We start from the raw sequence: 23,883 nt of genomic DNA on the forward strand, positions 1-23,883 counted from the left end.
CACATGAATACTGCTTCTCCATCACTCCCACCCTCCAAGCCATCCCATTTGTCTCCTCCCGAATTCATGATTTCCTCTTCATTATTGTTGTTATATCCTACTGATGTTAATGAACACACACACACACACACACACACACACACACACACACACACTACCGAGCCCATTTAGCTTGTTCATATGTAGATGTGCCCAAGGCTGAACACCTTAAGGTGTCCGTAGAAGTTGGAAGGGCTTGAAGGCAGTCCAAACTGTTGCTTGACTGATAGTCCTGTGTTCAAGACAATCAGGGCATCAGGAGAGGGTCAAATAGTCATCAACTAGGGAGTCAAGTCACCCTAGCCCCTCTCTTTAAATGACGTCTTCTGTCGAGGATTCAGCAGCAGTCTTAGGGGCCACGGTTGTGCTCCAGGTAGCAGGGCTCTTGGGGGTTAAAGCTGAAGGTAAGGAGGGGATCCCTATCACCAAGCTGGGCTGCCTGGTCAAGATCATGAAGATGTACCTGTTCTCCCTGCTTGTTAAGGAGTCTATTATTGGCTTTTCCCTGTCCGCATCCCTAAATGACATCCCTAAAGATCCTGCCAGTTCAGAAGCAGACTCGGGCTGGCCAGCCGAAACACAGTGTTTGTCACTATAGGGAACTAAAATGATTTTGGTGGCTTTGTGAAATGCTCCAGGGAGGTAGCCACTGCTATCCATGGGGCTATCGTCCTGGCCAAGCTTTCTGTCATCTCTGCGTGGAGAGGCTGGCTACTGGGGAACAAGACTGGCAAGCTCCCATTGTTCATACAAGGTGACGGGCCACTGTGGCTCTGTGTTGGTGTGTCTTATCCCTGCCCCCAGAGGCACTGGCATTGTCTCTGCTCCTATGCCCAAGAAGTTACTGATAATGACTGGTATTGGTGACTGCTACACATCAGCCAGGGGTTGCCTTATCACCCTAACAGCTCTGTCAAGATCACCTTTGATGCCATCTTCAAGACCTGCAGCTACCTAACTCTGGGCCTCTGGAAACAGACTGTGTTTACTAAGTCTCAGGAATTCACTGGCCATCTGAGAAAAATCAGAGTCTCTGTTCAGAGGGTCCAGGTTTCCACTCCAACTCTGGCTGCCACATAAGTGTGTGTGTGTGTGTGTGTGTGTGTGTGTGTATTTTATAAAAATACATGTATTAAAGTGAATATAGGGGGCTGGAGAGATGGCTCAGAGGTTAGGAGCACTGATTGCTCTTCCGGAGGTCCTGAGTTCGATCCCCAGGGACCACATGGTGGCTCACAACCATCTGTAATGAGATCTGGTGCCCTCTTCTGGCTTGCAGGCATACATGGAGGCTGAACACTGTGTACATAATAAATAAATAAATCTTAAAATAAATAAATAAATAAAGTGAATATAGCCTGTTTTAAAAAGGGGAAAAAAGAGTGCTTGCAACAAAGGCTTAACATTAACATCAAGTGATTTAACAGTATTTAATAATGCTTATTCCTGAGAGTAATTTAAATAAACACATGATAAGAAAAAGCTTCAAATGAAAACGTCTTTAACAAGTGCAAACCTTGCAGAAAATGTACCACGAATGAACACTTGAGCATTTTTTTAGGCTCTCTGTCTTTCCTCAGGAGAAAGCACTTCAGGGAGAGATTGGGTCCTCCGTGTGTCTCAGAGTTCCATGAGTCTAAGCAGAGAGACAGGTGATTTGGTGTCAGGAGGGTAGGTAAGAGGAAAATGTCTTTAAAGCCTGTTTTTACCTCTAAGGCTTCATCGTTTCCTTGCTTTCATTTTTCAAATTTGGTCACTCTTGCAGAGAAAGTTAATTAACAGAATATGCAAATTAAAGAGCAGTTATCATACTAATTAACGTTTTCATATCACCAGCTAGTCCATTTCTGAACACGTGTAAATCAAGACATCAGTGTCTCTGGAGCTGCTGGAATGTCACACTGGAAAATTGATTATGTTGCTATCAAAACAGAAGAGAGCAGTGTGGCAACGGTGGCCTCTGGAGCCTGCTCAGCTTTCTGCATGAGGACAGGTCAGTAGAACAGTGATGGCATGGACAAGCCTGGAGGACAGAGCAACAGAGGGACAGGGTGGCGGCATGCACTCCAGCACCAGAAGATGGCTTCTGTCCCCTCTAACTTTCCAGGACTCTTTGAGAGTCATGCCACCAGGTTGGATGTTGCAAGACTTTGCTGACAGAGTCTCCTGGACTCATCCAGCAGCATCCACAGAGGTCACATGATGAGGTAGTTTGTAATTTTTAGAGAAGGGGATTTTGACAGTAAAGGAATTGCTGAGTTACCCACAAGAGTTCCTAGGCATCTCCCAGATATGCCTTGCACAGCACTAGTTGACATGCACCTGAATTTATGGGGTCATAATGGCTCTCTGCCCCTTTAGTGTGGAAACAAAGCATCAAGAATTCACAGAATCAGAAAAGAAAGCCAGAGAATCCAGAAAAACCCTCTAATGTCCATTCGCGGTACATTTCTGTGTGGTCTGTGTGGTCCGTCAAAGGCTTTCCCCTAGAAGTGTTTGCTATCGTAGGTTTATCATTTTTAAGAATAAAATAAGAAATTAGGTAGATAGGTGGACTTTAAGTTCTTTTCAAGTTCTTTTCTGGCTTGAGAGTAGTATTTTAGTTATTTGTAATGTTTAAAATAGAGGGACTAGGGAGGTAGAGAGCCTTTGCTTAGCCTACATGATGCCTCAGGTTTGATCCTCAGTAACACACATACACACACACACACACACACACCCATCAACAGTATTGCCATATGAGTTTGTTTATAAGAGAATCAGAATTAGCTTCATTAAAAAACAATAATAGATTATTGCCTTAGCCAGATTCTGATCAGTTTCCAATTAAATTAGTTCAAGAGACTTCACCTAGAAATTAGTTCTGTAGGTGTGCCTAGGCTAGGCGAACCACCAAGGGAAGCTGTAATACCTGGAGGTCAGCAGCCGTGGGAAACCTTCTCTCCCTAGGTTTGGAAGGCCAGGGCAGCCCAGGGAGGCTGGACCCTGGAGGAGGCTCCCCTAACATCCTAGAGCTATTATTAGAAAGACAGACAAGTAACATTCTTCTTCCCATGCCCTTGGTGAGGCATATGAGACAGTCATACTCAAGTCCTGCAGTTCAGGCTCTCATGGGAAAAGGAAGGCCTTCTATTTTTCTGTGAATGAGTTGTTTTCTTTCAATCAAATCCCAGCTCTCACCACTGGAGGGTGTCAAGATAGGGCACAGTGCTGGCTGAGCAAGGCGTGCTGGCACTTGACTCCTGAGAGGCACAGAAATGAGCTGCGCTCAGGAGGAAGGGGACTTGTCTCCAGGGCCAGCACGAGTACTAGAGAATATCAGCACTGTTGTCTTCCAGGGTCAGGGCAGCAATTTCTGCCTGAGGGCTCTCGCCAGACCCTTTTGTTGGCATTGTTGTGGAGGACCTATTTGATAAAGGAAGAAAACAAGCTGTTAGTGGTTATTCACACTCAAAAGCAAGGTTGGTATTTTTCTGACCGTTCTCAATTTCATATTTCAGTTAAACGAGAATATTGGAACTAGTTCTCTGGGAGGAAAGAGGGGAGAGGAGGCCTCTCCTCCGCTTCTTCCTGAGTCTGTTTGTTCACTGTGGATGCTCGGAATATTGAAGGCCGCACTGAGGTTTAGTTCCTCCAGCCAGCAGGGCTCAGCTTTACAGACAGAAAGGGTCAAAGGGGGAAGGAAAAATTAGAAAGGGTCATGCAAGCCTTTGTCTACACATTTGATATACTTATTTTTTAATAAACATTTAATTTCGTGAGAGGAATGGGACGCCCCAGACAGACTCAGGTCAGTGTTTTCCCAGTTGAACCAAGTGACTGCATACATCCTTCCTGCTTGCTGCTCACCCAGAGCCCAAATCTCCAGGGGTGAGTGAGTGCACGAGGAGCCCCAGGAGTTCTGCCAGGCCCCCTGAGTGGGCAATGCATTCTGGGATGTGGTTGATGTGAAGTGAGTCTTCAGATAATGCCAAAAGCTTTCTTTACATCCAGTTAGCTCCCTAGCTCCACGAATAATTCCAATACGGAGATAGCTCAGACGGGAATGTCTAGAGCAAAGCTCTTTTGTATGAAATCAGCTTCAGCGCAGAAATTGTTGAAGTGAGTTTTAATGGTTGCAGTTGTGGTGGTAACAGCCTAGAAGAGCACAGTTGGAACCTGTAGGCACTGTCCTGTGTCAGGACCTGTTGTGTGCATTAAGGAAGCTCCCTTAATACGGCCACAGTCTGATGAAGTGAGTCTTGCTGTTGTTCCATTCAGATGAAGAAAGACCATATAGGTATGGTGTGTGTGTGTGTGTGTGTGTGTGTGCGTGTTAAAGAAACAGTGAGCTGATCAGTTATTCAAGTGCTTGCTTAGCATATGGGCAGCCCAGGGTTCTACCCCCACCACAGCACAAATGGGCAAGTTAGCACAGGCTTGCCATCCCAGCTCTTGGGAGGCAAAAGCCAGAGGATCAGAAGTTCAAGGTCAGTCCAGCCAGGGATGCTGAGATCCTGTTTTACCAAGAGAGGAGGAGGAGGGTAGAAAATATACTTTTGCATGTAAATGAAAAGTCAGGACTAGAGGTCGCCAGCCAGAACAAAGCTTCTAAGGAAACTGTAATTTTCCTCTTGCAATTCAACTGAAATGCTCTGTCTCTCCTATTTTTTTTTAAAAAAATCATTTGTAAAAATAAAAATTAAAAAACAAAGAGAGAGAGATTGGCGGGACTACCATGGACCAGAGGACTCCTAGGTGCTGACACTGTGGCTTGTAAGGGAGTGAGAACGGGTTTCAGTACAGGAGATAGTGGGATTAAAAATGAAAAGGCCGTGTGTGCTTGTGACTGGGAGAGTATTTATTAAGACTGTCTGGGTGGCAAATAAAAAAAAAAAGGAAATAGATATGGATTTTAGCATTTCTCGGTTTGTTTAAAGGTGATATATAACTCTTGCAGGGTAAACCACTGCCCTCGAGCTCTTTAGGCCAGAGTCACACTCCGCTTGACAACTGTAGCATCCTGACTGGAGCCAGGTGTAAGTGGACACTGGTGCTGTTGGTTGTTTTACTCGTTTGACTCTTTTGTTCCACCACCCAGTCCCCAGCATAAATCACAGAGGCTTATTCTTACTTATAAACGCCTAGCCTTAGCTTGGCTTGTTTTTAGCCAGCTTTCTTAAATTATCCCATCTACCTTTTGCCTCTGGGCCTTTTCCTTTTCTTCTGTATTTCTTTTCCTCTTACTCCATGGCTGCCCGTGTGACTGAGTGGCTGATCCCTCTCTCCTTGATATTTTGTTTTTCTTTATCTTTTCTTTTTTTTTTTTTAACAGTTGTTCACCATATTTAATTGGCATGTGTTGCTGACAGCAGAGGGGTTTTCCTTCTCGAAGCCTCCTGGGATCTATACCTTGCTTCGGAATGCTCTGTAGCTGGACTACGGTGACGCTGCAATTGGATACTCGCTGTGGCCACCTTAAGGCCTGCTGCCACTAGAACTTCAGAACGTTCCTGACCACCTCAACATAGTGGACATCTGGAGGTGGCTTCCTCTGACCCCCAGGTTGCAGAAACTTCTGAATTGTAGGAATGTTGCTGATTCTTGTCTTAAATGCCTGCAGCAGAGGGAAGTCAGACAGAATGGAAGCGCTGAGCTCCTCCACCATTAAAATGGCTTCTAACAGCTGTATGTCTGCCCAACTGAACCGGTTGCCAAAAAGAAAATCCTCCCTGTGATCTTTCAAAATCTTTTCAAAGACAGGGAGGTAACGGGTTTTAGCTTTCTTCACTATTAAAGCATAGCTCTCCTCTTTTTCCTTCGGGGGTTTAAATGCAGCCTGGGCGATCATTATCATCAGGTCCAGGGTGCCATCAGTATACATGTCAATCCTGAGTCTCTCCTTCAGGTCCTTCCCACACAAGTTGTACTTGGCAGCGAGGTAGCTGAGGATGGCTCTAGACTGTGTCAGCGGCATTCCATCAATTTCAACCAAAGGGACTTGATCAAAAAGCAGGCGCCCATCCTTTTGCAACTTCTCATATTGTTCTCTTGTCTCCAGAAATTCTTCTTCAAAGTCCACTCCCGCCGCAGCCAGCAGCCAGCGGACGGACTCCATCCTGCCTCTGCCCTGAAAGTGGCAGAGCTTGGGCTTGGTTTCCATGACTCCTGGTTCAGTTTCCTTATTCTTCTAGAACTGGTCTCCAGGCACTCGATATTTTGTTTTTCCTTTCTCCCAGATTTCTCCTATTTCTTCTCTCTGCCTGCCAGCCCCACCTATCCTTTCTCCTGCCTCACTATTGGCCTTTCAGCTCTCTATTAACCCTCAGGTGTTTTAGACAGGCAAAGTAGCACAGCTTCATAGAGTTAAGCAAATGCAACATAAACAAAAGCAACCCATCTTTACGTCATTAGACAAACGTCCTACAGCACAAACAATGGTAACATAATAAAGTAACAATGCAAATCACATAAGATAATGTAACAAATCTGGAATAATATTCTACAGCAGCTGGGGAGGTAGTTGTTGACACAGAGAATGACTTGTAATTCCCAATGACCGCGGGCTCCCAAGACAGGTTCCTGGTGGCCATGTGGCCGGAATCATGCCACCATCTTTCTCTCTCTGGTTTGTTTGAGCATGCTGGTTAGAGCCACCATCGGATCCCGTACGATGAGAAGAGGGTCTCCTCCTTGATGTGACACCGGGTGCAGCCAGAACATCAAAAGCTGTGCCCTTCACTCTGCTGCAGCCATTCAAGCCTGCTGGGAGGTGTGAGTGGACTGAGAAATGGAAAGGTGGCTGCTAGAGCAATCCACCCCTTTGTTGAGCTCCTCAAATGATGCTATTAGGTATGGAGCATTATTTAGAAATTGTTAAAATACATAATTTGGGGCCTTTGGTTATATTAGCTGTTCCGTAATTTGTATTATGCATTTGTTTTGTTCATGTGCAAGCTTTTTAGACCTTGGGAAGTCATAAAGAACAAAGCGCTGAGCATCCTTGTGCCCGAATATGAAGGCTGCGAAATGCAGTTCTGGCTTGGACAGATAAGCCAGGCAATTTAAGTTATATTGAATGAAGTCACTTTTTAATAGAGCTTTAATTTCAGCCAAGTTGGAACGGGATGATAGGATGAAATTCAAAGTCCTTAGCAATTTCTTTTTAGGACATGATTTTCCAGATTTGGCTGGGAAGCAACACATGACAATCTATTATAATAGACGAGTGCTGGGGGCTAAAATAGAACCTTGCCATCGACATCCTCAGGCCCGCTCTCTAGTTTTTACCTCATTTCCTCATCTTCTAATTCTGCCCAGCTCTTATAAAACCTGTGACAAAAGCAGTGAGTTCGTTGATAAGCTGCAAATAGAAGAAACTATATATGCAGATAATAAGCACACCCTCGGCTAATTAGCCCCACGTCAAAACAGAACCATCGCCAGTGCCAAGGAGACTCCTTTCACCTGCTCCCAATCACATCTGCCTCTCCCGTGCCCACAGATAGCCACCATATTGACTTGTAGTGCCAAGGAATATTTTCCTTGACTTTGAGCATGAATCTGTTTATCCATGGGGTCATGTTTATCCATGTAGGTCGTCCCCTCCCTTGGGATCGTCATGGGTCCTCTGTTGTGAAAACTTCCATGTCTCGGGTTTCCTTTGCATACTCTTCTGTTGGCTGTGCATGTGGAGTGAAATGACTGGGTCACAGTATGTGTGTGTGTGTGTGTGTGTTCAATGTCACTACGTCAAGCAATGTTACAAAGAGGTTTTCATGCTTTATTGGAAGCATACCGCAGCCCCAGAGTGTCACATTTTTGCTAAGGCGTGATTTTGTCTAAGCTACTTGGGTTAAGTCCATTCTAGTTTTTGGGGGGAATTTAGTTTCATTTGTTTGGGTAGTTTTGAAATCCAGCACCATTGACTGTTAATTTTCAGGCACTGGGGCCTTTCACCATCTTACTATTGAATCCTTTGCCAGCCCCAGTGCTAGAGGAATCTTTATGCTTTAGATAAGTCATGTGTTGCCTGTGATCTCCCTCACACCCCACACTTAACGCCCTCTTTGTTGTCTTTCTGGATAAACTAGTACTCCTGAAGCTCATTTTATCAGGATTTTCTCTTCTGATTAGTGCTTTTGTGCCTTTCAATTCTTTGGCTATTCAAAGTCTCAGGAAATCCTTTCCAGGGTCAGCCAGCACCAGCCCTACTGTACCATTCACGCTTAGACACAAAAAGCTACCGGGAACTCACCCGGTAGGGTGCTTTAAGAGAGGATTTTGCAAGATCTATCAGGGTTTGGAGGTACCACAGTGAGGTGGAAACTTACTTCCTGTTGCTTATGAGAAGAGATATTAAAGGTAGATTTAAAGCGTCCTTCCCTCCCCTTCCTTCCTCTCTCATTTGACTGAGACAGGGTTTGGCTATATAGCCTCTTAGGTCTCCAACTAATACACCCTAGGCTGGCCTTGAACTTAATGGTCCTGAGATTACAAATGTCTGCTATCAAGCCCAGCAGGAAATATTTAAAATCATGTAATACTCACATGTGCCAATGAAATGAAAAGTATGTAAGCAGTAAGGTAAGCACACGGGCTCTGCTCAGTCCTCTCCTTCCGACTCTAGGACGCCCTGTCTTGCTTTCTGCCTAGAAGCCTGGCCTGCATGGACTATGGGAAGGATTCGTCATTTGGTTCTGCTTGACTCAACCAAGGGGGTGTGCCCAAGGGAGACCAGTGGGCAGGAAGCTACAAGGGTTTGGTATTATTTCCACGTTTCTTCCTTCCCAGTGCCCCCAGCAGAGGCTCCTGCACCAGCCACCCTTCCCTGAGTTCTCATAACCTCTGCTCCTTGCCCCTTACAGGCAAAGGGGAGGGGTTCTCACTATTTTCTCTGTGATGACAAGACACATGATTCCTTGTCAGTTGTTTTGAGCTGGGCCCATGGCTTCACAAACCACACTTTTATTAAACAGTCCTCAGTTCTCCAGTTTACGTGTCTTTCTGATCCCTCCTGGGGTCTTTGATCATACGACTTTAATTATCTGTTTCTATGTGTGCCTGTGTAACTTTATGTGAGCCATGCATGTACAGGTGCATAGAGAGGCCACAGATGATCGGATTCCCTGAAGCTAGAGTTGTAGGTGGTTGTAAGCCTCCTGATACGGGTACTGGGAACTGAACTCAGGTCCTCTGAAAGAGCAGTAAATGCTCTTAACTACTGAGCTATCTCTTAGCCCCAAGAAATAACATTCTTCACAAGTCTTTCCCCTCTGAGATTTTGAGTCTCCTGAACCATTTTTCAACTCATTGTCCACAGCCTCCATGTTCACCATCGTGATAGCAATGTTGAGTCTAGCATCAATGAGGCTGGGTTTGGAGGGAAGGTCTTCACTGGCATGTCCAGAACTTTCTTTTACATTGCTGTTTTTCAAAGTGTTAACCCTCAGACCACAGCCCTCACATCACAATAGCTTCCTGGTCATGGTTTCATGTGTTATGTTTTTTAAATTGTGCATTCTGCAATTGTGAAATAGCATCGTAATGATGACAGTGGCCACCAAAGTACCACGTTATTTACATACAATACTTTTTGAAAATTTTTATCCCTTTTTTTGTGTGTGTACACACATATATGTGTGGTCACATAAGTCATGATGCACACATGGAGGTCAGAGTACTTAGTTTAGTTGTTTTTTTTTTTTCTTCCACTGTGTGGGTCCTGAGACTGAACTTAAGTTGTCAGGATTGGAAGCAAGTGCCTTAACCACTGAGCTACCTTGCTGGCCTTACCCTGTGTCCTTTTCCATATCCTTTAATGCTGATTCCATTCCCTGAGACAGACACTATCCTTGTTCTTAACAGATGGGAAATCGAGGCTTTACTCAGGATCACGTGGGTCATAGACCACACACTTAGACAGTGGCAGAAATGTGATTCAAAATCACCTTTGCTGACAAACCTTCAGTGCTTCCTACCTGCACAGCCACATCAAGATGCTGAGAGATAAGGGTCTGTTTCGTGCATCCTTCCTGATCCAGTTGACCCCTGGGTTCCTTCTGTGACACTCCCAATAGTTCCTACCTCAACTGGGCCTTCAGTACTAATGACTCTATCAGGTGCCCACAGAGTAAGCCACTGATGAGGGTAAGAGCTGACTGGTGTGTCTGAGTACTGCTCCCATCAGGCCCAGCTCCAACAGCCCTTCAAGCCGGAGTGACTGCTGTCCCTCTAGACAAACTGATCTCAGTGGTGGCTATCTTTGAGTGTGCTTTCAGAACATCCCATCCTGATCAAGGCTCAGCCTTGTTTCAAGCATCCACACACTGCAAATGTGAGAATGTGAGATGAAAGGCACAGACAAGAAGGCTCAGAATCCCAATGACCAACATCAGCACCACACTGGTGATATTCTGAGCTCACAGGAAGGCTTACGCTGTGGGAGTCAGAGCATAGGCACTGAGGAGGTGGTGAGGGCCACCTACCGGAATGAAGGCTTTCTCGGCGTTACTGATGGCATTCAGGCATCCCTTGCACACTGTGCTTGTCTCTGCCCATCCCAGATGCCCTTGAAGCTTCCTTTGATATTTCTTCAGGGAAATTAGAGACACAGCATTGTTTTTCAAAGTCAGGTCCACAGCCCAGCAGGACCTCCTTTCCAGAAATGTGTTTAAATGCACATTCCCAAGCCCTGTCCTTGCCCTGTTGATTTAGAGACCCAAGGGCCCGGCGACAGGGTTCTAACAAACCTCCAGGTGATTCTTACCATCAAGTTTATGGAGCATGCCAGTACAGGATCCCCCGCCCCATCCCTGGATCTATGGTGATGTCATTGTAAATGCTTAATTTAATTACTGTACTTAGGCTACAAATTCATTTTTGTATAGTAAATGCCACAATGTGTTTAAGGTTCATTGTTTCCTCTTTTCCAATCCCAGTCTTCAGAGATAACCACATTTGACAATACAGCAGCCATCCACTTACACCAATTGATTCTTAGTCACACGTCTACAATCGCATACAGTCCTGCATGAGGTCTGTGCCTTTTATTTCTTTTCAGTTCTTGTTGTCTTTACAAGGAAATGTTGTTGGTTTTTTTTCCCAGAAATCCTTTCTCACATAAACAGCACTTTATAATTTGTAATGTATCATGGATATCCCTTCATGCCTGGACAAATGGTTATAACTCCCCCCCCCCTTAGGATTTAAAAGATACTCTAAAAATGAATGCTGCATATTTTACCCAATCGTTTTCTATTGATTGACTCTCAGTGTCTCTTCAGGTTTCCACAAAGATAGAATTAGAGGGCTCCCACTGTGAAAATAATGTCTGGCCTTGGATCTACTTCATAGACTAAATTTAAAGCTGAGAAGGCAAATGTATGGAGCATCCTTGTGCATAAAAAAGGACTTGAAGTGTGCCTGAGATACTCAAGGTAGGCATGAGTGTCTTCAAGCGTTCAACAAGCAGTTGTCAGCTACACTCTGGAGATCAGGCGTCATGCTAGCTGCTGGAGATGCTAAGGTGGACTAGACAGGCGATGTTCTGACTTTCAGGGGATCCACTGTCCAAGTGACAGCAGAGACACAAAAGGCATTCGTTAATCAGTGTGATCCATGGTGGCAGAGTTGCCAGGAATGTCTTGGGACGCTTCCTGGAGATGTCAGGTGTGCCAATAATTGATCAGAGACTAGTTAGGTGAAGGGGACCCAGTGTTGGAAATAGGGTGTCCAGTGTGGGAGTTTGGAGGGCTTGAAACACCTAGTACAAGGGAAGTGGAGAGAAAGCTGGGGAATGAGCAGGACCTTAGTCATGAGGCTTACTGCGCTTGAAAGTTCCATTTTTCTTTATCCACCACATCCTACATGGATCTGATTGTCCCATGGAAAGGATTTAGCCAAAGAGAGATCACATGTCTAGGTGAGGTTATCCCGGGTAAGCCCAGTTGTTTCCCGAAAGGCAAAATCTGGAAACTGTATTTGATGGTACCACATGAATGAGAACAGGAAATGAAGTGTTAGCAGTGGCTGTGAATGAGGGATAAGGGAATGTTGAAAGAGGATTCCTGAGAAAAGCACAACTCTACTTCCCCACCCCCTCTATCAAATGGATAAGGACAGGAAGAGGTGTCTGGTGTTTCTCACACCATCTCAAGGGGCCATTGTTTGAAGGAGAGAGCTCACTGAGCATGGTCCATAAGGTTAAAATTTTATCTGATTACACATGTAGATCTTATATAAACCTTTAAATTTATTTTTCATGATTTTTGATAATGTGTGTGCATGTGTCGGGGAAGGGCAGTATGTGCACATTAATGCAGGTGTCCTCTGAGGCAGGAGGGATTAGATCCCCTGGAGCTGGAATTTCAGGGAGTTGTGGGTGGGAAGTGGGAATTGAACTCTATGTCTCTGAAAGAACAGTACATGTCCTTAAACAATGAACCATCTCTCTAGTTCCTCTTCCTTAATCTTGAGCACAAGTGTTTTTAGTGCCTATCTCAGGGCCAGAAGACACAGACACGACAGTGTACCATAACAGCACAACAGAGAATGTTGATGTCACATTTGAGCATTGTGACTTTATATTAGAGCATTATAGACACTCTGGATCATCATGAGAAAACAATGAATCGCTATAATGGTAGAGTAGAATGCAAGTTAATGCAAAGGTGGGGCATTTTGATGTCACAATGTAGCATTTTGATGCTGCGACAACAGAAGGAAGCAATGTGTTAGCTCAGTGCAGATCAATAATGTAATAGTGGGAACTGTGATATCACAAAGTGACAGCACAATGTACAATTGTGATGCACAAGACATTGTGTTATGATGTGGGATGTCCTTCTGTATGCTGCGAATATGTGTTGCCTTTATTGATTGATGAATAAAGCTGCATTGGCCTATGGCAGGGCAGACTATAGGAAGGTGGGAAAGCCAAACTATATAGAGGGAGAAAGAAGGTGGAGTCTGGTAGATGTTAGCAACTGCTCGATAAACAAGATGTGAGGTAACAGGTCACAAGCCTGAGCCTTGTGGTAAAATATAGAATAATACAAATGGATTAATTTAAAATTTAAGAGCTAGTTGATAATAAGCCTGAGCTGATAGGAAACTGGTGGGAGGGATGAAGCCTCCAGTTACAATGTTGTCACAGTGGAACCTTGTGATGTTACAATATATCTGTGAACACTAAAGTACATTTCTATGTAAAAATGGGGTATTGTGATGCCACAAAGGAGAGGTGATATCTCAATGGACCACTGTGATTCCATTATTGAGCAACTGATGTCAGAAAGATTATGTGAAGTATATGTTATAATTCTTCCATGCTACCTTAACTGTCTCCCATCTAGAAGAAAACATCTTACATCTTATCCTTTGTGGCAGAGGAACTTGGCCTCAGCATGATGCACCACAGGGTGGATGGACATTGCACTGTATCCACAGCAGTGCACAGGGTGGATGGACATTGCACTGTATCCACAGCAGTCCACACAGAGGTGTGCAGTGCACCATCTCCACAGCAGTGCACAGAGTGAATGGACATTGCACTGTCTCCACGGCAGTGCACAGAGTGGATGGACATCGCACTGTCTCCACAGGAGCCCACACAGATGTGTGCAGTGCACTGTCTCCGCAGCAGTGCACAGAGTGGGTGTGCCATGCACTGTATCCACAGCAGTGCACAGAGTGGGTGTGCAGTGCACCATCTCCACAGCAGTGCACAGAGTGGGTATGCCGTTCACTGTCTCCACAGCAGCCCACACCGTGTGTGTACAGTACACTGTCTCCACAGCAGCGCACAGGGTGGGTGTACAGTACACTGTCTCCACAGCAGTGCACAGGGTGGGTGTGCTGTGCACTGTATCCACAGGAGCCCACACAGAGGTGTGCCATGCACCATCTCCACAGTAGTGCACAGAGTGGGTGTGCCATACACTGTCTCCACAGCAGTGCACAGAGTGGGTGTGCCGTGCACTGTCTCCACAGAAGCCCACACCATGGGTGTGCCATGCACTGTCTCCACAGCAGCACACAGGGTGGGTGTACAGTGCACTGTATCCACAGCAGCACACAGGGTGGGTGTACAGTGCACTGTATCCACAGCAGCGCACAGGGTGGGTGTACAGTGCACCGTATCCACAGCAGTGCACAGGGTGGGTGTACAGTGCACTGTATCCACAGCAGCGCACAGGGTGGGTGTACAGTGCACCATCTCCACAGCAGCGCACAGGGTGAGTGTACAGTGCACCGTATCCACAGCAGCGCACAGGGTGGGTGTACAGTGCACCGTATCCACAGCAGTGCACAGGGTGGGTGTACAGTGCACTGTATCCACAGCAGCGCACAGGGTAGGTGTACAGTGCACTGTATCCACAGCAGCGCACAGGGTGAGTGTACAGTGCACCGTATCCACAGCAGCGCACAGGGTGGGTGTACAGTGCACTGTATCCACAGCAGCGCACAGGGTGGGTGTACAGTGCACTGTATCCACAGCAGCACACAGGGTGGGTGTACAGTGCACTGTCTCCAGCAGCTGACAGGGTGATTACAGTTTTTTCTTCTTTTCCCCTCTTTCTCTAAAATGACTATTGACTTCTCTATTCTGTATGTGGTTCTTCTTAGATCTTTCTTAGAGTTAGTTAATATCATGTGACTATAGCATCTATATAGCAGGGTTTGCAGTATTTGAAGCATGTATCACCCACTCTGTCTCCCCCCTGAGCTGAGTTACCAATTGGATATCATAATAGCGCCAAGTGTATATTATATGAGCCACTTCAGCTTGCTGTGACAAAAGTCTGACACTTAGGGGAGAAAGATTTCATTTGGCAGAGCAATGATAATAAGAATAGGAGTCGGCTCTCTGTTCTATGGAGGATTCCTTTTCTTACATCTTAATATATCAGTGATGTAAGGGGAGGGAAGTGGGAGGAGGAATAAAATAAAATAAAAAAAATCAGTGATGTAATCCTCGACACTACCTTTATCTCTTCAGCTGTGAGCATATATAGATGTACCATTATTGACCAATTCTTTCTTCATGGGCATGCAGTTTATTATCAGGTTTTTCTTTCTATAGGCTTTTGAAGACATAGACACATCCATGTGTCCAGATGCAATCCATTCTATAGGGTAAATTCATTGTAATGGAATTAATGCCCCCAGGGAATAAGTTTATCCTTTTGTGCCTTGCTTAGAGGACAGACTTCCACGTATCAATGGTTAAAAAAAAAAATTCCCTGTTTTCTGTTATAGAATTTTTCTTTCCTTTGTAATGTTTATAAACTGGAATCAGCAAGTTGCCTGTCTATCAATTTTTCCATCAGAACACAGCTAGACATGTTTGTGCATGTACTCTCAAAGATAACTTTTATGTTCCACTTGCAGAGCTAGAAAATGACAAGGATTGCCATGGCCCCAAAAGCTGAAAACAGTTATCAATTGGTCCTTTCTAGCAAATGTTGCACAGCTAATGGGTAGAGCTTATTTCATTGATGGTTTGTTTAGGTGAGGTAAGAACTTAACTTCATTTGCTTAATTGATATAAAACTATTCAATAGATGGCATGCCTCTCCCCAACTGGTTTGGGCCATACAACTATTTCCCATGTTTCTGTGGCCTTGCTTTGGGCTCTACACCATGACATGGCTATCTTCTCTTTCCTGTGTTTCCCGTCCATGTCCATCCCCGCATATGGTGTTTAACTGAAGCTTCCATCTTTCAGAAGACAGGTTCTGACTTGTTCTTTTGAAAGCTGTTCTTAAATATTTCTTACATTTTATTGCTTTCCCTTCCTAGTAATTTTTAGACTCTGCTCATAAAAACCGCATAGGGGTTTCAAATAAGAAGAAATCCATAGGCTTTAAGAGACAGTGGAAATATTTACAATATTTAATAGCAGTGATCATTTCCTATCATAGTAAATGTTGCCATGTCTTCACGTTTGCCAATGGATGGTAATGGGTTTTGCTCTAATGATTACTATAGTAAAAAGGAGTTGTTTTAGCTCACTATTGTTTTCCTCACCTTGTCCCATGACTGAAAAGTATGGAAGCAGCAGCTTCGCTGCATCCAACCAGTCGACAAGTGTTCTGTGCTTCAGAAGACCAGCTCTAAGCCCTGTTCGGTGGGAGACATGGACCCTGAACCCAAGATCTTCAGCAAACTTCCCCCCTATGGACTCAACATTGCTGCTCCATCATTTCCTGTTGTTAAATTATTTTTCCATCAGCTACACACCGAGTGCACAAGTAGCAGTCCTCTGTATACACAGGCGAGCCCGACAGAGGACACAGCGTGGAACTTCTGCAGTTCCCAATCCTATCTGCCCTCTGTTGAGCTGCCGTCAACCTCAGCAGAGAGAGCACGCAGAAGTGTGGTTTCCATGGTGTCTTATTTTTTTTTTTTTCTTTTAGGTGAGGCAGGAATTTAACTCAGTCTGCTTCACTGATACAAAACCACTCTGAGGTTGGAGAGTCCTCCCATCTTCACCTCTCCTGCTATCCACCCCTCCATACAGTCAAGGTTCCACGTTATGCTATGCACATCCACCCCTGTGTTGCTTTGAATGAGAATGGCTCCCATTGGCTTGTCTTGGTTGTGATGCTTTATCGTGGCAATAGAGAAGTAACTAATATAGAATTTGGTACCAGGAAGTGGGATATTGCTGTGAAGAAACTGACCGCATTGTTTCCTGAAGGAATGAGGAGGACTTTGAAGTAGGGAAGCAGCTGAATGTAAGCAGAGCTTAGTGGGGAGGTCTAAGTGGGAGCTTGGAAAACAATAAAGCTGAGAGCTTTGCAAACAAACTGTGGAAGCCTTGCTCCAGAGGTTTCAGAGGGGGACAATATCAGCAGCTGGGCTAGAAAGTATTCTTGCAATATTTTAGAAAAGAATATAACTGCCTTCTTCTCTTGTCCTAAGAACTTGCCTGAGGCTAAATTTAAAAGTACCAGAATAATTTCTTTGTCAGAGGAGATTTCAAGACAGCCTAATATTGACTCTGCTGTGTGTTTACTAGTAATCATTCTTGTGCAGGTCTAAAGTGAAAAGGCAAGCGAGGTTAAAAATGCAAGACACAGTTTAAAGAGGAAAATAACACCAGAAAGTGCCATGTTGGAGCCAAGGCTTAAGCTGAAAGAGGTAAGGACATTACAGAGAAGCCTGATACACCATGGAATAAAAGGAACAGTGCATTAGCGTAAGGCCTCACCCAGCTAAATTTCCAACTTGTAAGCAAAATGTGCCTAAAGAATTTTCTGATCCAAAAATGCATCAGCAAATCAAAGCTGCTGCAGATGAGACTTGGGGGGCCAGAGGTCACCCCAAGTTGATAAACAAACTTGGGAGCATTGGTCAAATAGTTATGGCTTTAGATGGATACATGAGTAAAGGGGGTTCTAGAACCTTCCTCAGTGGTTACAGAGATCTGCTGAGACCAGGAGTGTGTCAGGGGTGTTCCTGCGTGGAGGACTTGAGAGACGATTGCATGAGGTTGTGGAAAGTATGGGTTGTGTTGGAGACCCAAGATATCAACATGCCAAAGCCCTGTAATATCTGCTAAGGAGAGCTGCAAACAGGGAGTGGAACCAGCCCAAGAGAGAAAAGTGTGTTGTAGACGGGACAGTCAAAAATGCAGAGCTGCCTCAGCCCTCTGATCTCAGGCATGGAGCTACAGGATTCGGAGTTTGTTCTGCTTAGTCTGGTCTTTCTTTGACCCCATATTTCCTCACAGTGCCCCCACTCCTCCCTTCTGGAATAGTTATGTATATTGTGCCATTGTATGTTGGAAGGATGTAATGTCTCTTTTATTTGATGGAGGCTACAATTAAGATATTACATAGAGTCTCAGAAAAGACTGGACTTCAGTGGTTTTGAGAGTGTGAAAGGCTATAGGGACTTTTGAAGTTAAACAAAATGCATTTGCCTTATGATATGGCTACAAGCTTATCGAGACTGGGGAGTGGGATACGGTCATTTGAATGAGAACTGTCCACGTAGACTCACATGTTGGAATATCCCCGCTTGGTAGATTGTTTAGAAAGGATTCAGAGGTGAGGCGTTGTTGAAAGAGGCCACTAGGGCCAAGCTTTGAGCTTTCAGAAAACTCGTGCCCTTCTGAAGCTCTCTCTGCCTTCAGCCTGATATTCCAGATGTGAGCTCGCAGCTGTTCCTGCCACCATACCTTCACCCCACTGACACAAACTATACCCATTCGGAACTATAAGCCAAATTAAACCCTTTTATAGGCTGCCTTGAAATCTCTACCCACCTGAGACAGACTCAGTTCATCTCCCCCTATTTTTATAAAACCTTCTCTCAGCTGGCTTTCCCTAGGGAAAGTCATACCTATCCGGCTATTATAATGTCATATCTAAATAGCTATTATAGTACTCGTTGATGATGAAAAACTGATCCCTCCACATCCTCAAATTTATATTACTGCCTTTAGCAGGTCATCTTTGTTAGACTGTGGAAGGGCTTTAATGAGTAAATTTTAAGGAGAAAGGATTTGCTCACTTGCTGTCCCTTGCTGTGCTAGTCATGATACTTCCCTGCTACCAGTGATAGATAACAAATCTTTCATTCCTAGAACTAGACTTGGACTTAAACAAATCTGACCCTCTTTTTCCTAGGGAAGCCTATATTTTGCTGGCCTGGGCTTCTTGACCTCCTTCGTGTGAATATCAGACAGATGTTTCAATTTGTGAAGTGACTGGAAGAGCCAATGATGCAAACACACTCAGTGTTACTGAAAATAGCAGTTTGGTGAAAAAGTCTATGACAAGACAAAATTTGTAGTTGGAGGTTGCCCAAGGGTGATGCCATGAACTCACTGTCTCGTGGGCTTCACGGTGAGAGCCATTAGAGTCTGAGGAGTCCCCCTAAGACCTGTGAGCTACAAGCCAGGCTGAGCTCTGCAGTTAGCTGACGCCGGCCACTTGCTCTGCTCTGAACTCATAGCTGTTTTACTTTGAATTGCCCTGGGATATATAAAAGGGAAAACATCACTGAGATACCTCCCAAGGCATTGCTCCCTCAACACAGTGCCCTTTGCCAATGATGTTTGATGGTTCAGGGGAAGGGGTTGGGCATGAGCAGTGACTAGAACCAGGCAGGTAGGAAACGGGGCCAGTGACAAAGGGGCATCAAACAGAAGTGAGGCCCATCTCCAACAACGCGAGTTAGATGTGGGTGAGGTCAGGCTGTGGGTCACAGGCTGTGGCTCTGAAGGTCGGGCTGAATGTGCAGGGAAGGGAAAGGAAAGCAAAGTGGACAGAGAAGAAGTCCAAAGCCTGTTCTTCCCAAAGAGCCCAAAAGGGAAGTGGCACTGTTGAGTGAGTGAGCAGAAAGAGAGCTCACGTGAGTCTTCGCTCTTTTTGCCGTCTGTGTCAGCCAGCGCTATGAGGGCTGCCAGATGCACGGTTCTTATAGCCAGGAGTTGGAGGGCAGGCAGATAGTCACGCTGAAGGCTCCTTAAAGGGGCCGGCCAGGTTAAGGCTAGCCCAAAAGAGAGACCGTGGTTCCTGTTGACAAGAACCATTTCATAGTGGACAGAATGAGGGCAGGCTACTGTGCAGGCACCAGTAGAAATAAATTCCAGCTTCACTGGGGACGAAACGTTCCTGGAGAAGATTAACATGGAAGTCGGGCTTTGTACCCTGACACCAAGCTGTCATTAATCAGGAACAGTAAGAGAGACCATTGGAGCAAAGACATATTTCAGTTAGACTTTCTAAATTTAAACTGGTAACCTACCTGAGATGAGTCAGAGGCAGCACCACATTGGACGAGAAAGTTTAACTCTCCTTGACATCAATGGAAACTTGATCCCATTAGAGCAGAATAAGGAAAGTGATTTTGGGGAAAATGAGACAGTATGTCATAAAAATAAATTTCTCTGCTACAGAGGAGGAAAGCAGCTCATCTGTCTTAGTTAGGGTTTCTATTGCCATGATGAAACATCATGACCAGCAAGTTGGGGAGCAAAGGGTTTATTTGGTTTACACTTCCACATGACAGTCCATCACTGAAGAAAGCCAGGATAGGACACCCAACAGGGCTGGAACCTGGAGGCAGGAGCTGATACAGTAGCCATAGAGGGGTACCGGTCTGCTTCCCATGACTTGCTCAGCCTGCTCTCTTATAACCCAGGACCACCAGGGATGGAACCACCCACAATGGAATAGGTCCTCTCCCATCAATAACTAGTTAAGAAAATGCCTTACACCTGGATCTTATTCTGGCATTTTCTCAGTTAGGTTTCCCTGCTTTCAGATAACTCTAGTGTGTGTGTCAAGTTGACATAAGCCCAGCCAGCACATCCCCTCTTTTATCCCAGTGGATCTGAGTCTTAATAACCCTGTATCAGGGAAGGGAGATGCTCAGTCAGCAGGGTGCTGGGCAAGCACAAGGACCTGAACTTGGATCCCAGCATCCATGTGAAACAGTGGGCATGATGTCACAATCACAAATCAGGACCAGTGGGGACCCTATCTCAAAAACAAGGCAGAGTGTGCTTGAGGAAGGCAACTGAAGACAACCTTTGGATTCCATACAGTTGTCCACGGGTTCACATGCACCTGCACATATGTGTGCATGCACCCGTATGACCATGCTCATACAACGCACATACCAAGAGAAAGTGCAATGTTGACAATCGGGAAGATGACCTTCCCCTCTCTAGTACAACACGTCCTCCAGAGCAGCCCCATTTCCCATGCAGTGTAATGTCACTGCCTATCATTACTGTCGGGTGAGACCACCAACCCTCCGTGCTAGAGACTGCTACCAGGAACAGTATTTAAAATTTATAACTTAATGGTTTTCAAATTCACCTATGATTCTTGATCTGAGCAGAATAACAACATAAAGGAATGGTCTGGAAAAGAGTTGCCTCTCTTACTGCTGGCTCCCTTCACAGATAAACAGCCGAGAGAATAGAGGGTGTAACTCTGCGGACACCGTACGGCCATGCATGGACTTCTATGCAGAAGTCATTTCTCCTTGATAAGATCAGACTCCAAATATCTTCATTCATATCCTCTGGAGACGGTAGTAGCCACCTACATCAGAAACAGCCATAACCAGACACTCAAAGGCTGTGGCATCAACAAGCTGGGTGCAGCAAGCGAGGGGCAAGTCAGCCTCTAAATCTTTATTGACTTTTCTCAACTGGGTCCTTAAGGAATCCAGATTTCTAAAGGCCAAGTTAATTATGTGCGTCCATTAGCTACTGAAATTCCACTGCGTCCATTAGCTACTGAAATTCCACCTTAACATTTCCTCTAGTCGTCAGCGTGACCACACACACACACACACACACACACACACACCAGCGCCCATTTGGAGGGGGAAGGCTAAAACTATTGAGCACCCTCTACGCATTAGGTATTTTGCAAGTTATTTTATTTGTTTCCTAACTTGCAATGATTGTGCAAGGTTAGTATTATGAGTTGATTTCTCAGGATATGAAACTTAGGGAGAAAAACTGTGTGTTTATCTCAGACACCACTGGGAAGGAATAGAGCTTTGGCGAAACTGTAAAGCACCTGCTATTTCTTCTGTCTCATGTTTTTTTGGTAGGAGCTATGCTCCTGCCTCAATCCTCTTTAATACAGCACTGGGGTGGGGGAGGGGATGATGTGGGCTGGGGCCGTGTGCTTCAAGTTATGAGGGGCTTGAGCTTCAGTGATGGTGGATACAAGGCCTTTAGGAAACATGAAGTAGGGGAGTAAGACGGAGATTTCGGCATAAATACAAGATACAAAAAGGATGTTTGCTGTATAGCAAATGATTCAAGAGTGGGTTAAAAACAAACAACGACAACAACAACAAACCCCAAACCTATAGACTCTTTCTGTGCCTAGGCACTAGATAGAAGAGTCTCTACTGAGAATTAAAATTTCTAGTTGTACACCTCGTAAGTTTGAGAGTTAGATTTATATTGTATCATCCAGGAACTGTTCATCCAAGAAATTAACCTAAAATGGTTGGTGATTCCCCTGGTGCACTTAACAAGTTTAAGTCTCAACTCTAACAAAGTTACATAGAATTTCCAGGGAAAGAGAAACACAAAAAAAAATGTAGAAGAAAATGCCACACAGGGGAGTTGCAGAGCTTTAAGGGAAGTTAGAGACGAGATGAGGTATTTGAATAAATTATTCGGAATAAAGCATAAATAAATATGTGGAAAATTAGAGGTTGGAAGATTTGGAATATACCAGAAGAGGTTTATTCGGCAGCATTTCAGGAACTAAAGAACCGAGGAAGAAAGACAGGGAAAAGTGTAAAGACATGGTAACCGAAGATGGATAAAAGACGGGTTAAAATCCCCGCGAGTCCTCCCCAGAATAAGTGAAAGGAAATACCACATCTGAACACATCCTCAAGAAGCCGTAGACCACCAAGATAAATCCTAAAAAAATAACAGCAGAGGCAAAGAAGATAGAAAGTCAATGGTGGTGGGGAGATTAAAAAATGGAAAACCGATTTAAAGGACTACAGATTTCTCAAAGTCCACAGTGGAAGCTGCAAGTGAATGGAAAACTGGCTTTAGACGATTGAGAGGAAATAACTGCAGGTGTAGAGCATTGTGCCAGCTAACGTGTCATTGAAGAGTCATGGTGAAATACAGACATTTTCAGAAAAGGACTGAAAGAATTGGTCATTGCAAGCCCCTCCAAGGCACTTCTGGAGGATGAAGGAGGGAGAAGGATAAGCCACGAGGGCGGCCGGGTGCCGGGGACACAGCCCTGCTGCCCATATTACAACAGAGTGGTGCCCAACGTGCTAATGAACTCCACGTAAAACCTGAGAGGGCTTAAAAAGGACACAGAGAGAATTTAAGACAGCTTTTTGCTGTTTCTGGGTTGCATGCGGCAAAAAATTGTCCTGACTCAGCAGCAGGAAAACCTGGCTGTTTTAAAATGCCGGCTTTCTGGGCTGTGCCGCCATTGCCATCTCTGTCTGGCTCCTGCGGGAGACAGAGTCGTTGAATGGAGCATTTGGAGTAAAATGCTATGGCTTGCTTGATGGCAATGTGGACTGCTGTATGCCTGGAACTGTGTGTGGCTCAGGGGCACCAGATGGCTCTGAGGCAGGAGCAGCTCACCTCCGCCATGCTGAACTGTGCTGGTCTCAGGCAGGAACTACCGTAATTACCATAACAACAGCGCAGTTAAGGTTTAGACTGGGCAGGACACAGGCGGTACCGTATTATCCATAAATGGTGCAACTTAAGTTTTTGAGAAGTGCTTAACATTTTAAGAAATGCTCCTGGATAGTAAAAAAATATTACAGATTCACAATAGAACTGATTCAGACACTGTTGGATGAATGTACGTAGGCTTGAGAGAGAGAAAAAAATATATATAAAGAATAAAATTAATGTCTTAAAAAAAAGGGTAAAGTCTTTAAAGAGACAGAGTACAGATAGTTATAGATTAAAAGAAATAAAGAAAAATAAGCCACGTAAAAATGGAAAAATCACAGAGAGTCTGGATTCTTTGTATTATTGTGTTTTCTTTAAAATTTTTGACTGTAAAGGAGCTAAGTACAGAGAGACATTTCATTATATGGGCTGCCAAGCTAAACCAGAATGGATATAAGGGTATTATGATTTCAGAATATGGGTCTAAGGATATGATGCTTTGGAGAGGGTCTTCTTTTGTTTTCACAGAGGATGAGACTCTGTGGATTGCATCTATCCCGATATGGTATGATAGACCACGCCCTCCTGAAAGGTTGCTGTGAACACCCTCAAAAAATTGCTTCACTCAACTGCCCACTAAGATGAACCTGGCACACAGGTTATACCATGAAAGACCTGAATAACAGCGCCCCCATTCAGCAGGAAGC

The 23,883-nt window shown here is 44.8% G+C and overlaps 1 protein-coding gene and 1 pseudogene across 1 annotated transcript; one reads left to right on the forward strand and one right to left on the reverse strand.

Annotated features, from left to right (window-relative positions):
• Positions 1–355: 355 nt before the first annotated feature.
• LOC130885670 (40S ribosomal protein S2-like) lies at positions 356–1,119 on the forward strand (annotated as a pseudogene).
• A 4,281-nt stretch (positions 1,120–5,400) lies between these two features.
• On the reverse strand, positions 5,401–6,181 carry LOC130882354 (glutathione S-transferase A4-like). The gene has a single exon (XM_057782322.1). The coding sequence runs from the start codon at positions 6,179–6,181 to the stop codon at positions 5,513–5,515; it is 669 nt and encodes a 222-aa protein (XP_057638305.1). The 3' UTR covers positions 5,401–5,512.
• Between the last annotated feature and the right edge of the window lie 17,702 nt (positions 6,182–23,883).

This window comes from Chionomys nivalis, chromosome 1, assembly GCF_950005125.1.
Source record: "Chionomys nivalis chromosome 1, mChiNiv1.1, whole genome shotgun sequence".
Lineage (NCBI taxonomy): Eukaryota > Metazoa > Chordata > Mammalia > Rodentia > Cricetidae > Chionomys > Chionomys nivalis.

Coding starts and splice junctions, on each gene's coding strand:
- LOC130882354 (XM_057782322.1), bottom strand. CDS start 6,181: ATGGAAACCAAGCCCAAGCTCTGCCACTTTCAGGGCAGAGGCAGGATG.